General features: G+C 40.6%; 1 protein-coding gene across 1 annotated transcript; it reads right to left on the reverse strand.

Annotated features, from left to right (window-relative positions):
* Positions 1-26495, reverse strand: lemd3 (LEM domain containing 3). The gene is made up of 13 exons (XM_044344074.1): positions 25071-26495; positions 22005-22045; positions 21100-21169; positions 18425-18498; positions 17881-17960; positions 17663-17808; positions 14148-14249; positions 10215-10317; positions 8750-8928; positions 7742-7823; positions 7528-7633; positions 7351-7429; positions 1-2023 (listed from the first exon to the last, which is right to left on the reverse strand). The coding sequence occupies exons 1-13, from the start codon at positions 26410-26412 to the stop codon at positions 1845-1847; spliced, it is 2583 nt and encodes an 860-aa protein (XP_044200009.1). The 5' UTR covers positions 26413-26495; the 3' UTR covers positions 1-1844.
* Between the last annotated feature and the right edge of the window lie 984 nt (positions 26496-27479).

Here is a 27479-nt window from a genome sequence, read left to right on the forward strand (position 1 = left end):
TGATTTCTGAAAGTGTTCACTTTATTTTGTTGTTTTACACATCCTGACAAATGTCTGGAAGCGGATGTAAGGTTGATCCTTGATGAAAAGAAAAGTTATGACACATATGTAACAGGTCTAGTGATATTAAATAGTACATCACCATGGCTGATTAAAAAAATAATAAATAGAGAGGAGCATTTGGTTTAATATCAAAGGAAACTGCTACAAAATACCAAATCTGAGGATGCCAAATTCTAACAAAACTACATGTATGGCAGGCCTTACTTGCCCATTAAACCACTTTTTCAACATTACACCAAGTACATTCCCCAGCAATGCAGTGCCAGTCTTTAAAAAGCACAAATTTAAGGCACAGTTGGGTTGTCCGCTGCAAAGTGTTGCACCAGGTTATGAACATTTGAAATGTGCATCATTTGTACAACTTCACACTGCAAATACTGAATCCAACTTTCAATTCACTGCATTAAAAATGAATTATGTGTGGCAACTTGTGGATTTTTAGCGTTTTCTGAATACACGTGCTATAAAAAACACACAAGCAATCAGGAATCCCTAAGTTCAGTACAGTCTCCTTGCAGAGCTTGGAATATATGGAGTTTTGTATTACAAACAGTCAACTGATTCACAGTACTCCTTATGACAAAGCGTGAAGAGAATTACAAGAGGGGAAATCAAAAGAGCACTAGCAACTGAGTCAGGTTTCATCATGCTAGAAAACATCTGTCTCACAAAGTGAGATGAGCAGAGATTGTGAACTGGAAATTAAACTTCCTGATGTCTGTGTGCTCCTCTGGTCTGCCATGTACACTGACAAATGACAATATACACCACTTGTTCAGAACAGGTTTGGAAATGCAATTCAATGAGGGGACATACCCACAGTGAAAATGACCCGACTTTGAAAGAGGTAAATAATAAACATAAGTAATAACATAGCTTGGGAATATATTGGATTATAACTGAAGAAGAAAGCTTCAGGTGACTGTAAAAACTACACTCCCTGATTATGTCATATCACCCAAAAGCTGAGAAATGGGGAACACTGCTGGACACTTTTACAAAATCAAGGACAGGGAAAGAAGGCCATACATGGAACAAACAACCTACACAGTGGCTGAGTCAATACCCTCACTGTTGCCTGGTTTTACCAGCTGAACTATTGTGTGTCTGTGTGTATCGGTGCTGTTGCAGCTTTTCGGGGAGTGTTTGCCTCTGGATACAGATGCACTCTGCTGTATAAGTGAGCAAGAAAAATTTGAGTTTATGGTTTGCTTTTAATACAGATTATTTGATAAAGCTTGTGCTACCATTCACATGTATTTACAGCACGCCCTCTTCAAGTCTGTTCATGCCTTCCTCGTTTGGCTAAATAAAAATAATCAGAATAATAATAATAACAACAGGGAGTACACTGAACATCTCTACGAAATCATCATCCACATTGTGTTGTATTGAAAGCTTACATAGAGGCATACTCTGATACATGCAGCCATTTCCATACAGTGCTCAAATGAACTCCATCATGGCATCAGTTAGACTGTGGAAGAGAAGGAGGGAGGGTTGGAGTCTCTGCACACATCTTAAATATTCCAGAAGAACTTTGCTTCCTTGTTATAAATCTATGACATTTTTAATACAAAGATTGTAGAAAACAAACACTGCACCACTGACAGCTTCTCTGGAAAAGATCCTGTTTTGAAAAAAGACAAAACAAAAAAAGCTCTCCCATGACAAGACTCAAGTCTTCCCCGTTAAAATGCATTGAAGGAGCAGCAGCAGACTGGTACTGTCATGCTGGGAGGGCACAGAGGAGAATGCTAAATCTAATGATAATGCTGATCTCATGAGAAGCCAGAGGAGTTGGCTGAGACGCGATGCTGCAGGCGGGGTGTAGTGTTCGTGGTGCTAGTGGTGTTGAGGTGGAGGCTGGAGGCCTTCAGGGGTGTGCTGCAGCCCTGGGCCAGTGGGAAGCGCTGGTGATACCGGTCCAAACGCAGATACTTCACCGTCACCAGCTTGCCTGTCAAAGCAAGAGCAAGAGCCTGTCACTGATCAATCACTATAGTGCTGTTCAATACATGCAACTAACCATAACATCAGCTCTTACAGTTTCCTCTGAGGGGTGTGCTACAGGGATACTCATCTAACATCCATCATCCCAACCAGTGACAACCTGTACACAGGATGCTGACGAACAAAGCATCCTCTTCTACTGCAGCTTCAACAGTCTCCAAATCCTCTTAGACATTGCTCTTGTTATGTGCTCAATGATGGAGACAGTGATGGAAGAAGAGCAGTTGATGGACAATCGATTCTCCTCACTAAATGTTACTGTTGCACCTCTGCTCTTAATAATACTATAAAAATAAGACTTTGGTCAGTTACATATGTAGGACATTTTTCGTCATAGTCAAAAAATGAAAAGTCCAAATAGAAAATAAAAAGAAATAAAATTAAAAAAGATTATTATTTTACTTCACTACTAGGAATAATCAGGCCATAATTAAACTTAAAAAGAAAAAGGAAACTGAAATAGCAGTTGTGGATGTAACGTGTGCACAGTGCACATTTCTCCATTCTCTATTTCTCTGCTTTGCATCTTCAGCCAGACCAACAACTTTTACCGCTAACCTTTTCCTCTGCTCCGCTCACATCAACTGTCATTTTCCTGCTGCTTGCCCTTTCCTACTCGCTATGCAAACATACTACGCAATTCCTAAATGGAGTTATGCTACCAATAGTGTCCCAGACAACGACACAGAAGTTGACTCAGGTACTGGAGCAGCGCTGCACAGAGACCAAACGCTATTGATTTCCGAATGAATGGACATTTGGCGTTATTTTTGGCATTAAAAAATATTTTTTTGGCCTGGCAGGGGTTCTCGTTGTTATAATTATAGGAGAAACACTGATTCAGTAAATGCTCAGTAAATGTTAAGTACAGTTAGACCTAGCAGTCTCCATTAGGTTGGGCGAGTTCAAAGTTGTGAAAACAACAGGGGTGTTTTGAATACACCCCCGTTTTCACAGGTAATTTGTTAGTCTGTTCCTCCCACTGCGGGAAATAATGGATTAATCCTGGAAGGCTACTGATGTAGCACTTTTCTTCTCATGAAAGGAACACAGAGATTATTTGACCAATGAAAGAATATCGACCAACTTATCGACCAGTCAACCAGGAGACTACAGCCCTACTATTGTCATATGGTACTGCCAGGAGATGCTGGCTAACAGTAAAGACCAGCTGATTGGACTAACATAAATTAACTGACTTAATCTCGGCATCATGATAACCTCAAAGTGTTGAATTAGACCCGAGTACACAGAAACAGGGAAACATGGTCATGTATCAAATCAAATCACATTTACTGGTCACTCCACTGCATACACGAGTATGAAGGCAAGTGAAAGTCTTGGGTGCTTGTTCCATAACAGTGTATCTGTATAAGACACAGACATAACCCGATACACTCTAGTCTAAAAATGTAATAAACCTCATTAAATACAGGGTTAGACTGTTGAAGCAGTGCAGTGTATGAGATTAACACAAGCTCCACTGTTTTTCTGTTGCACTGACTTGTCCTCCCTGCAGATAGATTTTTCACCTGAACATCACAGTGAAGGTCCACTTGGTGTCACAGCTTTGGATCAGTGGTCTGCTGCAGTGTTTCTATTAGTCCTCATTGGGTCAACAGCCCAAGCTGGACATTAGATATACAGCTGATTCTGTAACCACTGGATCAAGGGACACCACTAAACTCAGGGCTTTTTCCTCTCACTCAGACAGATTCACACTTTATGAAAGTCTTGTATTCTATTTTTTCTTGTACAGTTTTTTTTCAATATTTTTATATGATCTATCATTACCTTGTTTTATTTTGCTTATTGTATTTTGTTTGTAATATTTTGCTATTCTCTACTTTCCCCTGAGGGATCAATAAGTGCAATCTTATCTTTACCAGTTAAGATGAACAGACTTTACATGACTGTACAGTGACAGTACACATTTGTTGTGCTTTACATTATTTGCTTCTACTTCAGATCCGCTGCTGAAATTAGAAAGATATGACAGCTTATTTGGCTGCTAACTCACAGCCACAGGTTTTTATTAATTACTATGACAGTAATTCAGTTATGATTATGTAGAGTTAGTCATTTGCTCTGCGGTCTGTTGTCTTCATTACACTTTTAATTATAGGATAATAAAATGTTAAATGTTCTTCAGTAAACTATTGCAGCAACAGAAGGTTCCCACACTGGGTCTCAAACCCCAATCTCTCAGATAACGGTTGACTACACTAGCCACACAACCATGTCTCAACTTTGTCTGATGTGCAGATCTGCAGTGATTTATATATCATAACACAGGACCAGGAGTGGGAGTTGAAGTTGCGTTCAGTATCTTGCCGTTAAACAGATAGGGAATTGTGGAGTTCTTAAGGCTCTTTGGTGACTGCTGACTTTGTTTGCGAGGCCACATGGACAGAAATGTTAGAACATTTTCATCAATTTGAAGCCATTGCCTTACAACCCTGCTCAAAAAATCAGCAGTGCGTGGTGTTTACAGCAAAAAGATAAGGGTGGCTGGCTGAGGACAAGCCTAATGCACTGCTAACTGACTGGCGATAGCTTCCTTTTTCAGACTCTGGTTAAAAGGACAAATCTTAAGTAAATGGTTAGAACTAAATATGGTTAAAAAAGGTAAGAGGTTATACTTTTCCACTCTTAAATCAGTGGGAAACATTACATGATCATTTATAACAGTAGTTCAAGTGCATTTTTATATACCTCCCCTGGCTCAATGACCACACTTGAGCACTAAAAAGACCCTCAAAAACCTAATGTTAACCTACCAGAATGCAGTAAAGGCTGCCAGATCAGTTTATTTTTCAGACATAATCTCCAGAAACAACCATAATCCTAAAATTCTCTTTAGAGTAATAAACTCTTAAATTGGTGATACCTCCACCTCTTATCCTGAACTAGATGTTGAGCTCTCTGACAAATTTCTTGCTCATTTTATTAGCAAGGTGGAGATTATAAGGTCCCAAATCCAGCTTGCCCCCTGCATTCTCTCCATTCAACATGATAATCCTGTCACTTTTACCCAGTTTACATTGTCATAGTTAGAAAGTACAATTTCCCACATGAATTCTTCCTCCTGCACCTTAGATACCTTCCCCACCAAGCTGCTCACGGAGATATTTCCCACTGTTGCCACAATGATTCCCTGAGCTCTGTTTTTTTCCTGATAGTTTTAAGCATGCCACTGTCCACCCTCTACTTAAAAAACCCAATTTGGACCTTCTGTCCATAAACAACTACAGACCTATCTCCAAACTGTCTTTTTTATCCACAGTTTTGGAGAAAGTAATTTCATCTCAATTGATTTCTTTTATGAATAGAAATAGTGTTTTTAACTGCTTCCAGTCTGGTTTTAGAACACTCCAAAGTACTGAGACAGCTCTTGTTAAGGTAACTAATGACATATTTCTGGTTGCAGACAGAGGTGACTGCTCGATTTTAGCCCTTTTAGATTCAAGTGCCGCATTTGACACTGTTGACCACAGTATCCTCCTAAATTGCCTGGAGTTCGCATCAAGGGCCTGGCTCTTAAGTTTATTACGAACATACCTCCTCAATCGAACTTTTTCTGTCACTCTGAGTAACTCCTACTCCACGACAGCTCACTTGAATTATGGGGTCCCTCAAGGCTTAGTTCTTGGCCCCCTTCTGTTCTCCTTATACATGCTGCCCCATGGCCAACTGACATTAAATCCTGGATGTCCCAAAATGTTCTTAAATTTAATGACGACAAATCTGAGGTCATGCTGTTCTGTACCCCAAATTCTATCAGCTCTTTTGGTGCAAACCTTGGCGATTTGTCAAACAACATTACACAGACTACTAGGAATCTGGGGGTAATATTTGATGCCAACCTCTGTTTTGATAACAAAGTCAAAAATATTGTCAAGTTGTGTTTCTTCCAGTTGAAGATCATCTCTAAATTAGGTCATTTTTACCTTTTGCCGATCTTCAAAAAATTATACATGCTTTTATCTACTCTTGGCTTGATTACAGCAACACACTTTATTCGGGCATCAGCCAGGGCTCCACCGTCTCCAGTTGGTCCAAAATGCTGCTGCTCGTCTCATTACTGGGACAAAAAGGTATGAGCACATTACACCTGTGCTTCCCTACACTGGCTCTGAGTTAGCTTTGTCATTGATTTTAAATTTTTATTACTCATCATTAAGGCAATAAACAGCCTTGCTCCTAGTTACATATCTGCTTTATTGTTACTTCTGTGCTTCTGTCGTTACCTCTCTGCTCCTCTTTGCCTATTTCATCTGCCTTGTTTGGTTTTATTTTCTTTTGTAAAGCACTTTGTAACATTGTTAAGAAAAGTGCTACATGAATTAAGTATATTATTATCATTATTATTATTTTTAATAAAGTGGTAGCAAAAAAGTGTCAGACTCAGGACACAATGACATTAATGCTAACGTTAGCAGGGTAACTGCTGCAAAGTAAGGTAAGTATGGTAAGGAATGGTAAGCTAGGTAACACAGGTAGCAACCATGTTATCTCTACCTCCACTAAATAAAACAAAGTTACACAAACTACCTCTCATTACCAGGATAATTTTTGTCACAATTACCACTAATAGTATCTGCATTTATTGCCAGACACATCCTAACTGTTGCCATTTATTTATCAGAATTACAATCGCTCGCTATCTTACCAACATAATTTGCATCATTAACAGAGCTAAGATACATAAAAGGGTTGTACAGCAAAAAAGTTTAATCTGGCTCAATTTTTCAACCATGTAATGCGCCAACATCTGGCAACACACTTCACTGGCCAATCAAATACATTGCAAGTACACCTTTGCATCTTGCAATTCAACATGGAGAAGAAAATGACAGCATCAGAGTTGTAAAATTCTGTCTCATAGTGTTATAAAGAGCTGTCTAGTGTTTTGTTTGATCAGCCTTCAAAAGTCCTTCAGTTTTACATGAACTTAAGTAAACAGGTTACTCAGAGAATGCATTAAGACGCACAGTAGTGTGGTTACTGTAAATCAGTGTACATGGCAGAGAAATGTGCGTTCTCCAGTTTTTTGTTTAAATGACAGTTAAGAAATCACCATCAATCAATCATCATTACTGGAGAAAGCAGACTGTAACCTGGTTTCTTAAAAAAGAGTGATGAATTATCTCAAGGGGACTCCCGGGATCTTAGATCATCTTCTTACCTGTACCAATACAGTCCCTTGTTTTTGTATTCTTTTGTTACTGTTGATGTGCTCAAAATGTAAGAGTTATTAGGTGTGTCATTTACCATCAAACCAGGACCCATGAAGTGCCTTGAAGGCTTTCCCTGAGTGCTCTGCAGAGAGACACTTGACATAGACACAGCCCTGTGGAGAGAGAGCAGGAACCAGTGTGAAATTACTACAGCTAACAGCATGGGGGTGTGACATCAAAGTGTGCTCATCACTCATAGGACAGTGTATACCTCTCGCGAGTTCTTGTCAACAGCAATATGGACAATGCCGTCGTTGTCACTGCACTTCTCCAGAATGGCCTCATGGATGGCTAGGTCCCAGTTCTCCCCAACCTCCCTGAGAACACACGAATGCACAGGTTATGAGCAGAGTCAAATCAGGGAAGAAATTACGTTTGGTAGCTCCTGGCAGCTCATCACACAAGCAGCAGAGACAGGTACTCACATGACTGGGTCAAACATGTTCCTGATCTTCAGACATGGCGTCAGGCTGTTGGGAGGTGAATTCCTACGGTCCAGAGGGAAAGCTGAGGAGGACAAAAGACAAAATCTTAATGAGCTCATCATCATGTCAGAACATACAGCTGGGTCAGTGCAGTCCAGTGAACTGTCAGGTCAAGGTGCACCCACAGTGGCACTTTGCTTTTTTGGATCGGAACAACACTGAACAAGTTCATTTTAATTAACCAGAGCTTGTAAACAAAGAGGTATGTTGACTGTGGAAGTAAAGTAGCTTTTTGAGTAAACATTTACTGCCAGGAAATCGGTGATGGTGAGCTGTTGCCCATCAGCTGTAAATGTCTGTTTACCCATGATACCATGCATTTTCAGGTTTCTAAAGACTAAGGCCGTATTCATACCAAATCAGGCGGTGCGGCAAAAACGTCAGTCCTCTCATTCATTTTAATGGGGGTAGTGCGTTTTGGCTGCAGACGTTTTGGCCGCTGCGGCGCTGCACCAGACTAGGTGGTGGCCAATCACAGCCCAAGATCAGACTGATCAGAGCTGTAAACTCTGCCATGAGGGAGCACAAAGATGTTACTAGGAGGAGGGGAGAGAGAGGGAGAGAGAGGGGGAGGGGGAGGGGGAGAGAGGGAGAGAGAGGGGGAGGGGGAGGGGGAGAGAGAGAGAGAGAGAGAGAGAGAGAGAGAGAGAGAGAGAGAGAGAGAGAGAGAGAGAGAGAGAGAGAGTAGCAGTGGTTGAGCGAGCTAAAGAGTGAATGAAGAGAGGGAGTGCTGGTAGCGAGAAAGAATCAGATCAATAAAACGTTATTTTCTGATTGTTTCACAGTGGTTACCTTGTAGAGCACAAATTAACACGCCCACAACCCCACACACCTCCACTCAACCCTGCGGCTGAACGCCGCACCGCCTGGTTTGGTCTGAATATGGCCTAATACAGTTTGACTGAAAGGCTCTCTGGAGCCATGGGACAATTGTTTAGTTTGTGGTACCTTTTCCCTGCCAGACTTTGGAGGGGATCAAGGAGGTCTTGTCACAACTGAGAGAAGGCTGGATCCACCTCCAGACCAGGAAGTCCGCTCCACCAATCCTCTGAGACTCTGTTCGAATTCTAGACTCGTTGGCTGACAAGAAGCTCACAGCCCTCTCCCAAATATTCTTCATTTTCTTCCTGTAAAACATCAGAACGAACTACTGACACATCTTCCTCACCAGATGGATCAATAGACAGAAAGGTCCTATAGACTGGTGATGTATCTAAATTTACTTCTCCATAGAAGTCACAACAGCAGCAATCTGACCAAGTGACATTTCTATATCACATTAATGCAGCCAGATTGACACAAAGGCTACAGCACAAACATCAAGGCATCTTTTATTCCATCTCCTTCAAAGAACACTGCAATATGACTATGGATAATGACCTCATAAAACCCCATTTTGAAAAATCTGAACTATCCCTTTAAGCACAAGGAGCTTAATTCAGTGTACTAAACCATGAAATACTGTGAATGAGCCAGTTTTAAGGAGATGTTCTTCTCATGTCAGATGAGCCTATTAAATGTGTTTTCATTGAGGATTGTTATCCTCTTGGTGCAGAGCAAGAGAAGAAATAAAACATAAAAACAGCCAAAACACATACATTTTCATCTGTCTTTCATTCCAACAGCGTTCAGTCTAAATATCCAGTAAAATGCTTTACATACACCACTGGAGCGAAGTAATGATGTGAACTCTTTTGAAGTACAAGATTTATGCTGGGCTGGAAAAAATGGGCGGCACAATTCTATGTGCCATATTTCATTTGATGAGATGAATTAGAATTTATTTGGGGAGCTGCAGGGTTAAACAGATTAGTGGATAAACCAAGTCATCCACCTGCTAAAAAAGTTTAAAAATACATCAATGATGCAGCCTTGTGAGAGAACCGACAACACTCTTCTTCCTTCATATAATGAGTTTCCTGATCACTGCTGTTCTCCAGCAGTGCTGCTACTACAGAAGAAGGAAATGGGGCTTTTGCATTATCCCTTTGTGTACCAGGTACCAAACATGGCATAAGAACTGCGTCTTTCTGTAACAGTCCTATTAAATTTGAAAAGAGCCGCTGTGGAAAGTTTACATGTATGGTTATGGTGGTATGAGGTGTATGGTTAAAAATTCACTCAAAAGCCACCACCTTCATTTCATAAGCTAAACCTATTTAGCTGTTCAAAATAATTAATACACATTTGTACAGTATAGAGTCATTATAGAAGTAAGCTTTGGATGTTTGTCAGATATTTTCTAATTAGATAAACAGTTGGTTTGAGAAAAGAAATCAGTGCCAGTGGTATTGGTGATGTTAAACTGCATATGCTGCATGGCAGCTGTTAATTCCATGCCCTGATATACTGTTTTTAACACTTGCTAGGTTTTCTATCTGGGGCAAATATTAAAGATCAGCTGTGCACTGACCGGTCCTGAGGCTGAACCAGGGAGTCCCTGACGTGTGGGATAGGCAGGTAGGGCTGCAGGTCCTGGTTCTCTTGGCAAGCCTCACTGTGGCTCCTCAGCACATCTGAACAACAGCAACACAGTTAGGAAGAAAGAAGGGTTACAGCATAAGGAGAAAATACAGCACCCAAAAGAACCTCCATGTGTTTGTTCCCGTGACTGACTGGAACAAATCACCTGGACATCATGTACAATCAATGATACACTAGGCTACTAGGATACATGTACATAAATTTATACTTTCAGTGGCCACTTTATCAGATACACCTGTACACCTGCTTGTTAATGCAAATATCTAATCAGCCAATCATGGGGCAGCAACTCACAAACACAAATCAGTTTGCAGTGTTTACAGAGACTGGTCTTTAAATCAAAAACATCCAGTGGGTGGCAATTCTGTGGGTGAAAGTTCCTTGTTAATCTTGTAACCTTCTTGAAGAATTCAGTTCCTCTACCTGTATTTCCACCGGAGGAACAAGGGTCTAAATTAAGTTCCAGGGAGATTGTTTTACCCCCCAAAACATCCCTGCTGGAACTTTGGGGGTGGGGTTTGTAATGTGCACAAGCAATGATTGGTCAAACACAGACACTGCAGTAGGGCTGCTCACTTATGGCAAAAATCATAATCACGATCACGACATTGTGCACTGTGAACTTTAAATATAAATATCAAGTGAAAACAAATAAATGTTAAAAAAAGAGATAAATAAAAAACTAATATACATATATATATATATATATATATATGTATATGTATGTATATGTATGTATATGTATACATATATATATATAGATATATAGATATAGAAAGAGAGAGAGAGAGAGAGAGAGAGAGAGAGATAGATAGATAGATAGATAGATAGATAGATAGATAGATAGATAGATAGATAGATAGATAGATAGATAGATAGATAGATAGATAGATAGATAGATAGATAGATAGATAGATAGATAGATAGATAGATAGATAGATAGATAATATAAAAATAATAAATAAAAATAAATTAGACCAAAATAATTGAGATCATATTATTGTAGTGATTGTTGAGATGCCAGTTGTGTGGCGAGTGATCAATACTAAAATGATCATTAATCATGGTACTTTGAGAAGCAAGATGTTTGACAGAAATCATTGACTTGTATTATCATGCAGTATGTTTATATGCACTTAAGTAACCAGGTTACAGTTGGTCTTCTCCAGAAAGCTGATTTCTTCACTGTCATGTGAATGAGAAACCTGCTTTCTGTAATCAGAGTATGGGATTAGAAAAACCTGGCTTCCGCAGGTAGATTTTGCTTCCTGGAGAACACCAATTTCTCTGCCATACACGTAACCAGATTCCTAATCAGCTTTTTACAAGTAAGTAAAAAGCTGATTAGTGCACAATAACAGACTGCAGACCAGAGTTTACGCTAGACGTTTTTTGACGGCCAATATGTACGTATAGAACAACTACTGGACATATGTTTAAATAGCCATATAATGCCCTACATTTAAACAGCAATAAAGCACAAAAACACAAACGCTATGATCCAACAAATGTATTTTAGTCGGCAGAATAAACTCTTCACAAACTTTGTGAATTGAGCATATAGGCTACAACAATAAAATATAATAAAGAGCCTTGCTGCTGCAACCACCTCCATCTGCCGCAGTCTCCCTAAGCCCACCTCTCACCAAGGCTGGGGAAAAGTTAAACCCCCTACTAATCGATTACTCATTATTTAACCGTAAAGCTCAAGGCTGATTCGTTTGTTTCACTGTGCCAATGCTGGATGTAACGTTACCTGAGAGAAAATGGTAAGACTTTTTCAGAGTAGTGTGAACTGCTGTCAAGCCAATGCACTGGACTGTTGCTGAAGTATGCGCTGGCTTTTGAATCTCGTGCCACACTTAAGTAAGTTTATATGCATATATGCATATATGTAAGTTTATATTTAAATTGTCTTGGCAACATATCTTAGAGGTCACACAATATTAGGCTATTTAATATGCTATTAATGAATTTATTTATTTATTTATCTGGCAATCGGCACATTTCCCATCGGACATTTTGGCTGCTGATATTTTCATCTGCCAGACAACTACATGTGATGCCAGAATGTGCCAGCTAACGTAAAAACCCCGCTGCAGGCAGAGAAAGCGCAGCTCCGAGCAGCTGGATGAAAGGAGAGATCATTACATGGAGCGAAACATCCTCTTATCTAAAATAATAGCATCCAAAGTCTGACTGAAACTAAAACAAAGTAGCCTGTAGATGTCTCAATAAGTCGGTTTCCATAACTGAACATTTGACTGTTAAATTCAGACACATTCACTCTGTGAGGAAGACTCCACTCTGTCTGTCTGTCTCTTACTGCCCTGTCCGGCTGCTATGACACACGATGCGCTGGATTTATAACACAAGACAAAACAAGAGCATCATTACAAAACAAAATGTGGTACAATAATTGTTTTATCTTGATTATCTTGTTTTCATAATCACTGGAAGCCAAAATCGTAATTGAAACTAAAATTTGATTGAGCCCTACACTGAGGCTGCTTCATTCATAAAATAAGGAAGTACTCTAGTTTTGATACTAGGATGAGGAGAGGACATTTCTCTTTGTTTGTTAAGGTTAGTAAAGTTAACAAAAACAAGTTTGTTATCGGCTTCCCAACTCATTTTAAAAAAGAGTGAGAGAAAAAAAGAGAGAGAGAGCACAAGTGTGCTGAGAGCACGAGCAAGATAGTGAGTGGCGGTGGTCAAGTGAGAGAGAGGGGAAGAGAGGGCGACAAGAACAAATCCAGTGAATGAGAAAAATACAATTCTATTTTCTGATTGTTTCAATGCGGTTACGTTCTAAAGCAGAAATAAATAATCATCACTCAGATGATTGAGGAGCCAGATGCTCTTAGTTTCAGTTTCCTCCACTGCATTTCTCCTTTCCATTAATTCATTATATCTAACTCATGCAGCAGTAAATACAAAGAACAACAGCACAAATCTGTGTTGTTGGTTTTTTTTTTTTTTACTCGTGTGAGTATTTCGTTTCAAGCACTACTTTCATTTTTTAACTTCTCATGGGTCACGCATGATCTACCTGGTTCCTCAGGAAATTAAAACAGAAATGCACAACAGGGACTTCACATTCCATGTTTAATTCCTGAGATTAGTTCCTCTGGCTCCAAAGTACCAGGAACTTTTGGTCAAAAAGGGGCTAGTAATCAAATGAATTAAATAATTAAATCTAACCAGGCATTACAGTGCTATGCAGAAGAGAACCTCTGATTGCACAACACGTCCAACCTTGAAGTGGATGAGCTCCAGCAGCAGAAGACCACCGCACAGGCTCACCAAAACTGGACAGTAGAAGATGGAAAAACTTTAACTGGTCTGATGAATCTCCATTTCTGCTGCCACATGCAGATGGTAGGGTCAGAATTTGGCATAAACAACATGAATCCATGCCGTCTTGTGTCAACAGTTCGGGCTGCTGCTAGTGGCGTTATTGTGTAGTGAATATTTTCTTGGCACACATTAGGCTTCTTAATAACGACTGAGCATGCTTTAAATGTCACAGCCTACCTGAGCAGACATGAGTACCTTAGAAAGTGGCACCTGAGTGTATATTGGGTACGTGATTTAATGTCTCTCTGTATTAGTAATGCATGTTATTAATCTATCATGAGGACTGAAGTAAATGTTTGTTTCTTCATTTTGCCACTGCTTCCAGACAACATGGAACATGTTGGGAAACATCTTATACAGGACACACACAGATGACAGTGATAACCATTTCTTTATTTATGGGCAAAACAATAAACAAGAGGTCGGGCTGCTCCTGTAAGCAACCACATTCACTTGCTTGACAGTTCCTGTAGAATGTGGGTGAACGTGTGGTGTTCCTTACCAATGATCCTTTCCACCATGTCATACATCTGCCTCGTCTCCTCCTCCTCTCTCCTCCAGCGACACTTCACGTAGCAGACCACACCCCACACACAGCCAACCACTGCACACATAGACACAAAAATTCACAGGTTCAAACACAGCTACTGAAAATCTGTTCCCACTGCTGCTTGGAGAAAAACTCTGTTGAAATAATAACAATTAGCACTACTGTTAATTCTAAGCAAGTCCTTAATCAACAAATGTGTTAATGATTGAGTTATCTATATACACTGCTCAAAAAAATGAAGGGAACACTTAAATCACACATCAGATCTTCATGAACGAATTATTCAAGTTGAAAATCTTTACTAATGTACACTGTATAATTTGCTGAGAACAAAATGATGTAACAAGGGTCAATGGAAACCAAAATCATCAGCCCATTGAGGGCTGGATTCAAAATCACTGAAAATCAAAGTAAAAGATTTAAATGACAGGCTGATCCAACTTGAGTGAATTTTGTCACGGCAACTCATAATGTGACTCAGTAGTGTGTATGTCCCCCGCATGCCTGTATGCACTCCCAATAATGTCTGGGCATGCTCCTGATGATGGATGGTGTTCTGGGAGTTCACCTCCCAGACCTGGATCAGGGCATCAGTGAGCTCCTGGACAGTCTGTGGCAGTACTTGGCGGCGTCAGATGCACCAATACATAATGTCCTATAGGTGCTCAATTGGATCTAGGTCATCTGTGAAGAGAATAGGGAACCAATGGTGGACCTGCCAATTCTGGTGTTCTCTGGTGAATGCCAATCAAGCTGCATGGTGCTGGGCTGTGAGCACAGGTCCCACTAAAGGACATCGGGTTCTCATGTCACCCTCATGGAGTCTGTTTCTGACAGTTTGGTCGGAAACATGCACACCAATAGCCTGCTGAAGGTCATTTTGTAGGGCTCTGGCAGTGCTCCTCCTGTTCCTCCTTGCACAAAGGAGCAGATACCAGTCCTGCTGCTGGGTTGATGCCCTTCTACAGCCCTGTCCAGCTCTCCTCGTGTAATGGACGGTCTCCTGGTATCTCCTCCATGCTCTTGAGATTGTGCTGAGAGACACAGCAAACTTTCTTGCAACCGTACCAATGTGCCATCCTGAAGGAGCTTGACTACCTGTGCAACCTGACTGGGCTGCAGGTACCGCCTCATGTTACCAGTAGTGACAAGGACACTAGCAGAACACAAAACTAGAGAAGAATCAGTTGGGAAGGATAAGGAGAAAGCAACTGTCTGTGGCCACCAAATGCAAAACCATTCCCTTTTTGGGTGTTGTATAGCATGTGTAGCATGTGTTGCTTTTGCCTCTCCTGTTGTCACTTTCATTTGCACAAAAGCAGGTGAAACTGATTCACAATCACTTGTCCTTCTTAAATGGACAGATTGATATTCCTAAAGTTTAACTGACTTGGTGTTATACTGTGACAATGTTCCCTTAATTTTTTGAGCAGTGTATATTAAACTGATTTTAAACAGGTGTGCATTTTTCCTTTAAGCCCCTATGACCATTTACCAATACTGCTTCTATTGTTCCTACTGTCCTGTGTGCTATTACATCTGATTCCTCCCCCATGGACTCTACCCAGAGAGCCTGATCAGGACACATGGCAAAGAAAATAGATGGATGAATCTATCAGGCTTCAGATAACAGACAGGTGGTCACTCTCTTGGTCCGTTCATTTACTTTGATTTTTTTGTTGATGTAATAGTACACTTTATTTATAGTCTCTATATTAATATAACGTGCACAGCACCTTCTATTGTTCTGTTTATATTACTGTTTGACTTATGGTCAGCCACGCTACCACCAGATTTAAAGGGTGGCAATGTCAGGTTAATATTGAAATATTGTGACAAATACTGGATGGATTGCCATGACATTTTATACAGATATTAAAAAGGTCTACAGAGGATGAATCCTACTTATTCCCTGACTTTTCATTGGGTACCACCAGCAGCAGATTTCACCTATAAAATCCCACTGCTTATTGACAAATCTTTGTCTTATCTTCACCCTTACTTCCATCCTGATTTTCTTTGGTGTTTTTTCCCTTAATGTCGAAAATTTAAAAAATAAACTTAAACCACAACAAACATGTAATGTTGGTTGACATTGTTAAGACATTGTTCTCATCTGTGTTGTGTTCTTTTAACCATATCTTTGGCCCTGTTTACACCTGGCATTAACATACGTCTTGGGAGATCCGATCACAAGTGGGCAGCTCTAAGCACAGATGTGAATGTACCCAAGACGCATTGAGGACGAATTGAGATCTGATCGCTCAGACCATATTTAGAGGTGGTCTGGGCCGCATGTGGCCACATTCTCTTGGCAGTGTGAACACAAATGTGTCCTAGGCCACATTGAAGGACCACCTGCTCAACTGACATCCTCTATTTTCTGGCAGACTAGGCACAGGAAGTGCTGCCTCATGGTCCATGTACCCTCCATCCAAAGCCATGCGCAACGTGTTTGATAACAGGATAAACAAATGCATTATTTTGTTTTTCTGTTTTTTGTGTGAATTAACAAAAACTAAGTCCATTTCCCGTTTTTTCCATTCCCCTAACCCGTTTTCATCATGAAATTGCCAATTGGAATAGAAATTAAACCAAAACCAGAAAACAACTTGTTTTTCCCATGTCTGTCTATAAACAATATTTAGAAGCAAAACGTTTAATTCTGTTTCCCCTTGATAGTTGCCTCTGTCCTGTCAAGTTGATAACTACAGTTTTTATTTTTCTTGTGCTGCTTGACATAATGGAGCTCAAGATTTATCAGGAGGACAGCTGCTTCACTACAATTTAAATGTATGAACCTGGACTGTGTGTATGTGTAACAGCTGAACAACACAGAACATTAATTAACATTAGATCATGACTGATCCAGTCAGTGTTTCTGAAGACTGAAATAATCACTGAAGTTATGCTGCTATGCCTCGTACGTAAATGCACACAGCATCTCTCTATACTGTATATACATGTTCAGACTCCGTGCTAGAACAACTCAATAGGACGGGCATTTGATTTTTGAGAGGGGGCAAACAATGCATTGTATACTTGTTTATCCTGTTATCCAACAAGTTGAACACAGCTTTGGACTGATGATACATGGACTCCTCCCACTGGTTAAAAACAACAACGTATTTGGTCTTTGCAAATGGAAATGATGTACATGTTTATTTGCATGTAGAGTGGGGAAGTGAGATCTGATCACAAGTGATCACTGGAGACTCATTTTCATGCCAGGTGTGAACAGACGTACTTAGACCTGTCCACTTGTGATCAGATCACCCAAGACACATGTTAATGCCAAGTGTACCCAGGGCCTGTGTATCAGTCATCATTACATCACTGGCAATACTACTGTAGCAGGTGTAGGTGTACTAATCAATTACTGCACTTTGGAAACAAACTGATTAGCTGTGATCTACACTTTACATGTTTCAGGCCCTGTCTTCTTTATGTGGTGTGGTTCATCTCACCAGCTGCAATGAGGAAGACTCTGCTGATGACAGTGAGGAAGGCACGGCGGAAGCGGCATGTGAAGGGCATCTTGGGATGTGTGGACTCCAGCCGAGAGATCTCAGACACATCGGTTGCAGGATCATCAGCTACCTGCCCAGTCAGCCTTCACACACACACATAGTTAGTACAGATGGCACATGCACATACAATGATATATGTATATATCGTGAATTACCTTATCCCAACATCCTGGCCTGTCCGGATGATCCACTCCAGAGAAGTATGAATGAATTCTTCAAACTCCTGATTCTGAGCCTGAACAAAAGACACATCGTACTGTTCAGAGGATAGCACAAATGAGTTTCCATTGGGGCCCTTACGTTAGCTTCCAGGAGTTCCCACTCCAAAGGGTCCTGTTGAATATGAATATATGAATATTGCTTTTCAGTAATCCTACACACTCTGGGTTTCCCTTTTGGCAGCTCCTCTCATGCTCTCCACTCGCACTGAGCATCACTCTCATATCCTGCTTTCAGAGGCAAAACATTTAAATCAAATATTCTTTCAAAATGACCTTTATGAAGAATTCACAGACTTCACATAAAAATATCAAGATCCCAAGTCACCCTAATATGCAAATTCCTAGAATTTCATGTCCATTGGGAACCACGCACCTTTCCATGTAGTGTAAAAACTCTGCTTGTATAAAAGTTACAGTAGTGACTGACAGCTTGTTCCAAGCTTTACTGAACAGGTAGGATGTTAATGAGTGGACATACCAGTAAATACACAGAGGCCTCGTCCATGGACAGACTCCTGTTTGGATGCTGCTGGTCTCCACAATCATATTGGCCTGCAATCACAACATCAATCCAACACAGATGAGAAAGGGCACACTTCTGCTAACTGCTTGTATCAATACAATGTGTCTTCACATCCTGTTTATCCACTGATTAGAATGTTATCATTAACAGAAATTTCTCACATTTTTTCATGTTTGCATGAGAGGCACAAAGGAACTGGGTAGTACCTAGTTTATATTAAAGTATGTTTTACATATTGAACAGTAAGATGTCCGCCAAATCCCGTTTCTGAACTGGAACCTGCTCTAAATTTGAAAGAACCAGGAGATTCGTTAAAGTTGTTTTTTTATCTGTACTAAGAAATCAGAGTAAGATTAGCAGAGCAGGAATTATGTTTTTGATGGAAATTATGGTCACACTGCAGTCTCCTCTCCATCTTCTCTCTGCTGCTCTATGTTTGACCAAGGGCAGGGCTGAGCTCCTCCGACACACACACACACACACACACACACACACACACACACACACACACACACACACACACACAGTGAAAGACAACATTTAACTCAACAATTATGCTTTGGACTGTAAGTGCAACAATACCTTCAAGACTAAAAAGCCAGTAAGAGTAATTTATCAAAACATCTATTTAACAAGCACATTTGCAGAAAGACTGTGGGCAAAGCAGTGGAAAATATCCCACTGCTTTGCCCACAATCTCTCCTCCACCACCAGTATGGTGTTCGGCGAACAGCAAATTTTTCAACAGTCCAGCAGTCAGTCCACATAAGCAGCAAGAGGGAGGGTGACAAGAGGACAGGATGAATAAGTGGTAGTGACTGATTTCATTGTTCTTTGCTCTTTTCAAACTTCACTCAGTGTTTTGATGTCCGGAATATTATTTAATTTATTGAGATCTTAGATTTGTTTCGGGAGTGATTTTATTGAGTTTGTATAGTGACTTTGCTGTTGTAAACATTTGTTTGTGCTTTAGGACCATCATTTTGTTATGTAAAAAAAAACCAAATATCATCCTGTCTAACTGATGACTGCTCCATTTGACAATGTATCATCTTTCCTTAAAGGAGACCTATTGTGTTATTTAAGAATTTGTAATTTATACAGTTATAATGTCAGATGTCCATATTACACATGGCCAATGTTCTAAAACATGAGGTGAAAGTATGTAGAAATGCTCCCTTAAAAGGGGTCATATGCACATTTCCAGGTCTGTATTTATATTCTGGAGCTCTACTGCAATATCTTTGCATGTTTTACAGTTTAAAAATTATTAATTATCTTATACTGGGTCTTTACGCAGCCCCTCACTTCAACCATTTTAGCTCCTGTCTGGGCCCCCTCCCAATGAGCCCACTCTGTTCTGATTGGTTAGCTTCCAGGAGCAGCATCCTGGCAAACTTCAGGCTGCTCAGGAGGCTGTGTCAACAAACTATAGTTGTAAGATTTCACTACTTTTCATGTTCTTTACTCGAAATGTCAACTTCTCAAATACATCCAGACATGTTCAAGCCAAAATCCAATCTGAAATATGAGAGTGGACAACACAAACAACACATGGCAAAATGTTAGCAACCAAACAGACGGCCTGTTTATGCCCTTGTTCATGTTCAAGCCCAAATAGAGACCTGGAAATGTGCATGATGTGTCTCCTATAAAGGACAAGGCTGGCAGTTTTCTATATTTTTCTTATTGTCTCATGCAGAGCCAAACCAACAATGAATTGATCCTTCTTACAAGTGTTATGTGTGTATCCAGAGCTTAATATAATTTATTCTTCTGTGCCGTAGACTTCCATTCTTGTCCAAAAACATGCCAATGAGTTACACCGCTGCACTGGGTCACATGTTACTTAGCAACAAAGAGTTTTGGGTACGTTAGTTAGTTTAGTAACGGCTCTAAAGACTAATAACAACGATCACGTTTTCAATCTGCAGAGAGTGGTTCTATGTAAGGCAGCATTCAGACTGACATTAGCTCCACGTCAAAAAAGCAGCCCTCTCATTCATTTGATTGGAGCCAGTGTGTTGGCACAGCAGGGGTGACAAGACAACACAAAAAAGTTGAATCTGGTTCAACGTGACATCATTTAGCAAGGCGCTGTGTTGGCCAATCACATACGTGCAAGCACACATTCCTGGTGGATCGCTTTGTAATGTGAACACTGTGTGTCTGCTGTTTACCTCAAGATTGTTGGCACAAATGATGAAAAAGTTGCTGTGGCGATAACTTCCCAGAGTTGTAAAATCCTGTCTGTGAGTATTACAAACTGCTGTGCAGTGTTTTGGCATCTGATAAGTGTTTAAATGCATTGGCCTGAAGCTCCAACTTGACCTCCTGGTTTGTGTTTCATTGTCTCACCCGTACCCTTAAACAATACACCCCCACCAACGCAGCCCCTTGCACTGTTTTAACACCAAGATATTTTTGGCAGACGCCGCTGTGCATGATACACATTACTGGATTCTGCTTACTTTAATCTGTGCATACAGTAAATTTATAAGCAAATGTGCATTGTTTGCTTATTATTCATTAAAAGCACTGATAACAGCATTATGTTTATTGTGTATATCTATCAGACTCATGTTTGACTTTCAGAAATGAGCTGTGTGCAGTGCAGAGTAGATAGCTACCAGCGACGTGGGCCAGGTGGTCGTGCAGACTGAGCAGCAGCTTCAGGATTAGGTCCTTCTCAGTCTTGTTCTGCAGTAAAAATAAATAGTTAATAAACACACTCCATACACAACATAACTGTGTATTTACCAGGTTATTTGCAGTCCTTTCTTATGGCAGTTTGACAGTTGAAAAAAGTTCCAACTGAAAACCTTTATAGAGGCAAAATATTACAATATATGCCCCAAGATTTAGTGAATGACGTGACCTAATGTGCGTCACTAATGGTATTCAGTATCAGTTTAGGTAAACTGCTTTTCCAACCCAGGTCTTTAGTCTACCCTTATTGATATAAATGTAGTGGACAAAATATTTCAAACACCCTCTCGCAATCAAGCAATACAATTGGTACTCACTGCCCACCCATCATGCATCTAATGTAGTCCCAGGTTAAGTGTACACATTGCACTACATGAGCTCCATTGATTGAACCAAAATCTTTACGGCTGTAGTCTCCCAGTCGACTGGTCGATTAGTTGGTCGATATGCTCTCATCCGACCAAATTCTAATTGGTGAAATAATCTCTGTGTTCCTTTCAGAAGAAGAAAAGTGCTACATCAGTAGCCCTCCAAGATTAATCCATTATTTCCTGCATCGGGAGGAACAGACTAACAAATCACCTGTGAAAATGGGGGAGTATTCAAAACAGAGAAATAGAGAACAGAGAAATGTGTGGCTGCTGAGTTCACTGTGCACTCTGTCCCATTACATCCAACCTCCCCGCGACTAATTGATTAGTTGAAGATTATGTACGATTTCAGTCGACCAAGATTTTCTTTGGTTGACTACAGCCCTAAAAATCTTGTTACAATCTTAACTGCGGTCAAAACCAAAAGAGGGGGTCAGAGGAAAATATCTACTTACATAAGAGGAGTCAAATTCGGTGCCAAAAGGGTGGCTCTTAACTACAACAAAGGAGAAAGAGATAGTCAGGAAACAATAGCAACAACATGCTCATTCAAAACACACAGTAAACTTAACACACCACAAATGTGAAGGCACAAGCAAAAAGAAAAAGAAAAAAATGGTCTTTTGCAATAAGACTGCATGTTTGGAGACTGTGGAATGTGAGTGTAGTTCAGACATCACTCAACACATTAGTCAGTGTCTGTACATGAAGCTCAACACTTCAAACCTCACCACATCAGCCAAGCACTTTGAGCACTACCATCAGACAACATATAAAATTAATTATTGACTGAAATGAAGAATGATTACTGTTTACACATAAAATTTACAAGGAATGAATGAATGCAAAATAGAAACCCCTGTACAATGTAAGGCAACCCAACAGTTGTGTAGATACCTTTGTGAAATGTACAATTTCAAATTGTTGACACCGCGTCTTAGAAGTGTTGTTTCCATGGTGATGTTTGAGGTTGTAGATTGTGGTGTTTTTAATATAATATATAATTTGCACCTCTTTATTTAAAAGACGGACAAACCACAGCTTGACACCACTCAGAGTTAGCCAGAAAATCTGTCTTTTTGCAACTTGAGCAAAACAAAGTATAGCTGAATAGGTTATTTTATAGGTTTCACTAATAATAGATTTCATTTGGCACATTAGCATCTTCTTATCAGGTTTTAGGGCATTGAAATGATTTCATTACCCCCCATATTTTCACTTCCCACACAATTTTTTGACATCATTCTCATTTTTATTCTCTTTCAACAGCGGCTCTATATACCAAATGATTGATCAATTAAAGCTGCCTTCTTTTTCGTTTGCTTGTAAACAATGTTTCTGTTTACATTCTTAGTTACCCACCAAAACACAATGTGTGTACCTTTGAGGTCTAACAAATCTGTTGAATGGATTCCCATCCTCATAAAACACTTGCAAAGCCACTTTTTCTAAATAGTTTGAAACTTGAATTGTTTACATTCATGTTTACTTTCTAGCAGTCTGCTTCCTTGCCTTTGTTGGTGAATTGTTGCATTTCTTGGTGTGTTACCGCCACCTGCAGAGTGGAATAGTCAGAAACCATTGGCAGGAATGTGTTTCATGTCACCCGTGTGCATGTACAGGTGCGTCCTTTTTTGGTATTTGTGAACTGGTTCAGAACTGTAAAAGATAAGAATCGCGATTATGATTATGTGAATTGATTTTTTAGCCTTTATTTCATTTATGGGAGCACTATTATTACTAGTTAAAATTATTACTTTATTTTTTCATTGTAATGTTGATATTTGTTTGCATAATGGGTAATTTTTTGAGTAGGGCTGAAACTCACTTTAATTTTCATTAACAATTAATCTGCTGATTATTTTTCGATTAATTGTTTGCCTATAAAATGTTAGAAAATAGTGAAAAATTATTTCCCAGTCAAAGGTAACATCTTCAAATGTCTTGTTTTGTCTGACTGGCAGTCCAAATCAGCATGTATGACAAAGAATAAAAATTAAGAAGCTGAAATCAGCAAATTTTCAGCAATTTTGCTCAAAGACTGACTAAGACAATTGTATGATTACTAAAATAGTTGCCGATTCTTAAGACTTGAGGACATCTCTTAAAGTTCAGGGAAGTCCTGACATTTATATTCATCCTTATGGGATGAAGTGGAACGATGAAAGTTTAGGCCAGCAAATAGCACTGAGTGCTGAAGGAGACTGCTGAAAAAAATCTACTTGATCACAAACACATCAGAAACAACATCATCTAGAGTATGTTTGGAGCCTAAATCGGGTCAATATTTCTTAGAGAAGGATGGATTATATACCTCTCAGGTGGCTAACTAGCTCTGGCTGTTACATAGCAAAGTTAGCAATTGCACCTACAGGAGGGATAGACTGAAAACAGGACTTTGCATTGTTCTTGGTTTGTGAAGTGTGTGGATTCTACTTTGTTCAGTCTGTTGGGTAGCTAGCACTAGTTAGCCATCTGTCTGGAATATCAGGCTGATGTCTTGTCAAGAAACACAAACAGTGAGAGCAGATGACTTAGACAACAGTCCTGTGTTAAAACAATGCAGGGGGCTGCGTTGGTGGGGGCGTGTTGCCCGCAAGACATGAAGAAGTCCAGTTTGAGTAACAGATCTGTGAATGTGAAGGTTTATCAGGCATCATAACACTGCACAGCAGTTTATTATACAGACAGGATTTTGAAACTCTGGGAAATTTCAGCAGCATCTTTATTTTTGTCACTGATCACGAGGTCTTCAGTATAAATACTGTGTTTACATTAAAAAGCAATCTACATGCACTTATTTCAGTGGCATCCGCATCGCCTTGTTGGATGATGTCACATTGCCGCAAAAGTTGAGCTGATTCAACTTGTTTGCTGGATGACTCTGTGTTGCCCCACCCACAGCTCTCCACAAGTGAGCCTGCTTATTCAAATGAATATGCAGGCTGTGTTTATTCACACAGGGCCAATACAGTAAGAATGCAGCCTTGGTGCACAGATTTCTCTTTTCTGTCCTGCCTGTGGTGAAACTGATAAAGTGTATGTTTAAGCTCTGCTTAGTTGAAGCATCTAGTAGTGACTGCTCATAGTTGTATAGCATAGTTTGTTCTTTTACTATGCATTACATATGTATAATGATAACAGCCAAATCATTCTTTTGACATTTTAGTTCAGTTATTTTCTTTTTGCATTTGTGAAAATATCACAATTATCTCCCTGAGCCTGAAAAAGAAAAGAAAATCTTTCTTGCCACAATGGGTAGTTGTAGTTGAAGCTGCACAGCAGTTATGGTGTGTTCAGAGGCTCTGTTTACATGAAACACATCACTCTTGCAACTATTATCAAATAAGCACTGAGGAGGGGATGCCAATTTGTTTTAAAAAGTAAACATACAAACACAAACCCCACCGCCATGCCACACTGACATGGAAATTCTACCTTAAACATTTGCTTTAAATTCATAGCAGACATATTTTACACTCTTTGATAAACTTATATATGATATCTTGTCAAATACTTACTGACTCCATCCACCTCCGAGGATCCAGAGCCCCTCATCCTAATGTACATGAGGCCCAGCAGCAGAAAGAAGAGGCAGGCTGCAGTGAGCAGGAACATGGACAGGTAATGAGCACTAAAGCTGCCAGAGGAGGCCACCTCTTCCCTTTTGAACTGCTGGAGCAGCTCATCCTCCGGGACAGACAGCTTCTGCTTCAGCACTGCCTGGCTGTATGAGTGGTTGGGAGCGGTGTGGTTGGAGTGTTTGCCCCTGTAGGTCTGGGACAGGCTGCTGTAGTTGGAGAAGCGCGGCCTCAACCCAATGCTGAACCTACTAGTGTTGCTGCTTTTGGATGCTCCGTCCTCGCCGTCGACGTGGTTGTTTTTGTCGGACTCTCCTCCATGGTTCTCGGCGAGGGACACGTAGATGGACTTCCTGGCAAAGTTGTGTCTCAACATGCCTCCCGACCGGTCCGAATCCATTCTCTGTACCTCGTCGTCCTCCTCCTTCTCCTCCCTCCGGCTACCCACCATGTTTAGACTCCCGGGTGGGTTAACCACTCCGGTTGCACCCCCCGTTTGCGACCCTCGGACGACTCTGTGGGATGAGAACACCGTTTTCGGATGGCTCCGTCTAGGCTCCAACCTATCCCGCTGTCGGTCTCCAACACCAAGGCCCCCAATCTCCTCCTCGTCCGAGTAATCCCCGGCTAGCTTGCTAGTATTCAACTGAGCCGCTCTGCTACCATTTAAAGACCGAGATGTCGTCTCTTTTTCCCCCTCACAATCGTCCTCGTCCCCTGATTCGTCGTAATTCCTTCCTTCCGCCTCAGGTCTGGATCTGGCACGAATTCCCCAGCCCAGCGAGACACTTCTCTGTCCGTCCGGACCCGGGGGAGAATTATTGCTATTCAGCGTACTCCCTGCGCCACGCTGACTCTTTACAGCCACACCGGGTGTTGTAACGGGCCTTATCTTCGGTTGTTGTTGAAAACCGGGGCTTTGGTCTGCCCTGCCGCTGTGATTGAGGCCTTTTCTTCTCTGTGGAGTTTCAGCGTCAGACTCGTCGGAGCTGAAGCCGAGGACGGAGGACTTCCGGCCCGGTCTCCTGCTAGAGCTCAGGTGCGTGACGTCATGGCTGGCTGGCCTTGATCCCGCCGTGTTGCCGCCGCCAGTGGTGCTGTTGATGGCCCCGCTGCTACGAGTTTTACCAGGTCTAAAGCCCCGCTGCTGTTGCTCCTCGCGAAGTTTCTTCAGTTTCTTCAAATATACCGGTCGAGTGTTTTCGGTAACTGGGCCTGGAGTGAAACCAAAGCGCTTTAATTCGGAGAAAAGCTCCTCATCCGTTAACTGCGTTGACGCCATCTTGGACAAAACTCCAGGAGAAGGCAGTATTGTCAGATCTCGCGAGAGAAACAAGCAACCAGGTCTATGGAAGCAACCCCAAAAGAAGCGACTTGGCTGTCCAGAAATAAAGAAAGAAAAAGCCCAGAACAGGCGTGTGTGTGTGTGTATATATATATATATATATATATATATATATATATATGAATTTTTATATGTCATATATGTCATAAGCAACCGTACATTTTTCTTTTTAATTCTAAACATTACATTTTTTATCTACTCTAAACATTTACATTTTTCTTTTTAACTCTAAAGAAGTTGAACAGAACAAACTGGCCAACAAAAAATGAGGAATGGGTAAATGAATGAATGAAAATCAGAGTTAAGAAGTTGCAAATGACGAACTGGCCAAGTAATTATATCAATGAAGGCAAAACAAAGATATCATGTTGGTCTTTCAACAATCATCAAAAAATACGCATACTGGGCCTTTTACTGGTCAGCTCTATTAATGTATGGTAAAAAAAAAAAAAAAAAAGTATTTTGTCCTTCCTTGTCCTCAATGTCTTGTCATCAGCTCTGGAAGGATGGGATATAGAGCTCGATTCCGGAAGTGAACATCCCATTCATATTCTGAATCGAGGATAAAGTGGGAAAATAAATTCTGAATCGGCATTTGGATTATTAGGCATAATGTTGTAACCATCCCAGGTAGATTTACCACGAGCTATGAGATTGTGAAACAATGGTATGTGTTCCTGTAGAAGCCACAAATCCGTATGATATCAAGCTTGTTTTAAGAAACACGTTTTATTCCCGACGTCATGGAGAAGTACTACACTACCCACAATCCTAAAGTGTAATAGTGACGTCTCTGATTGGTGGAGCTCGCTGTTGCCATGGAAATGTTTAAGATCCGTAAACGTCATATCGACTGCTACCACGTTACTTTACGATCGTTTACCTCACGTTTACCACAGAACAAGTATGATTTCCTTCTCTGACATGCTGTGTTTTTTTTTTTTATAGATGATAGCGAAAGTGTCCAAAGGGGGGGGGGGGGGGGGGGGGGGGATCACTTCAAG

The sequence above is a fragment of the Thunnus albacares genome, chromosome 23 (assembly GCF_914725855.1).
Source record: "Thunnus albacares chromosome 23, fThuAlb1.1, whole genome shotgun sequence".
NCBI lineage: Eukaryota > Metazoa > Chordata > Actinopteri > Scombriformes > Scombridae > Thunnus > Thunnus albacares.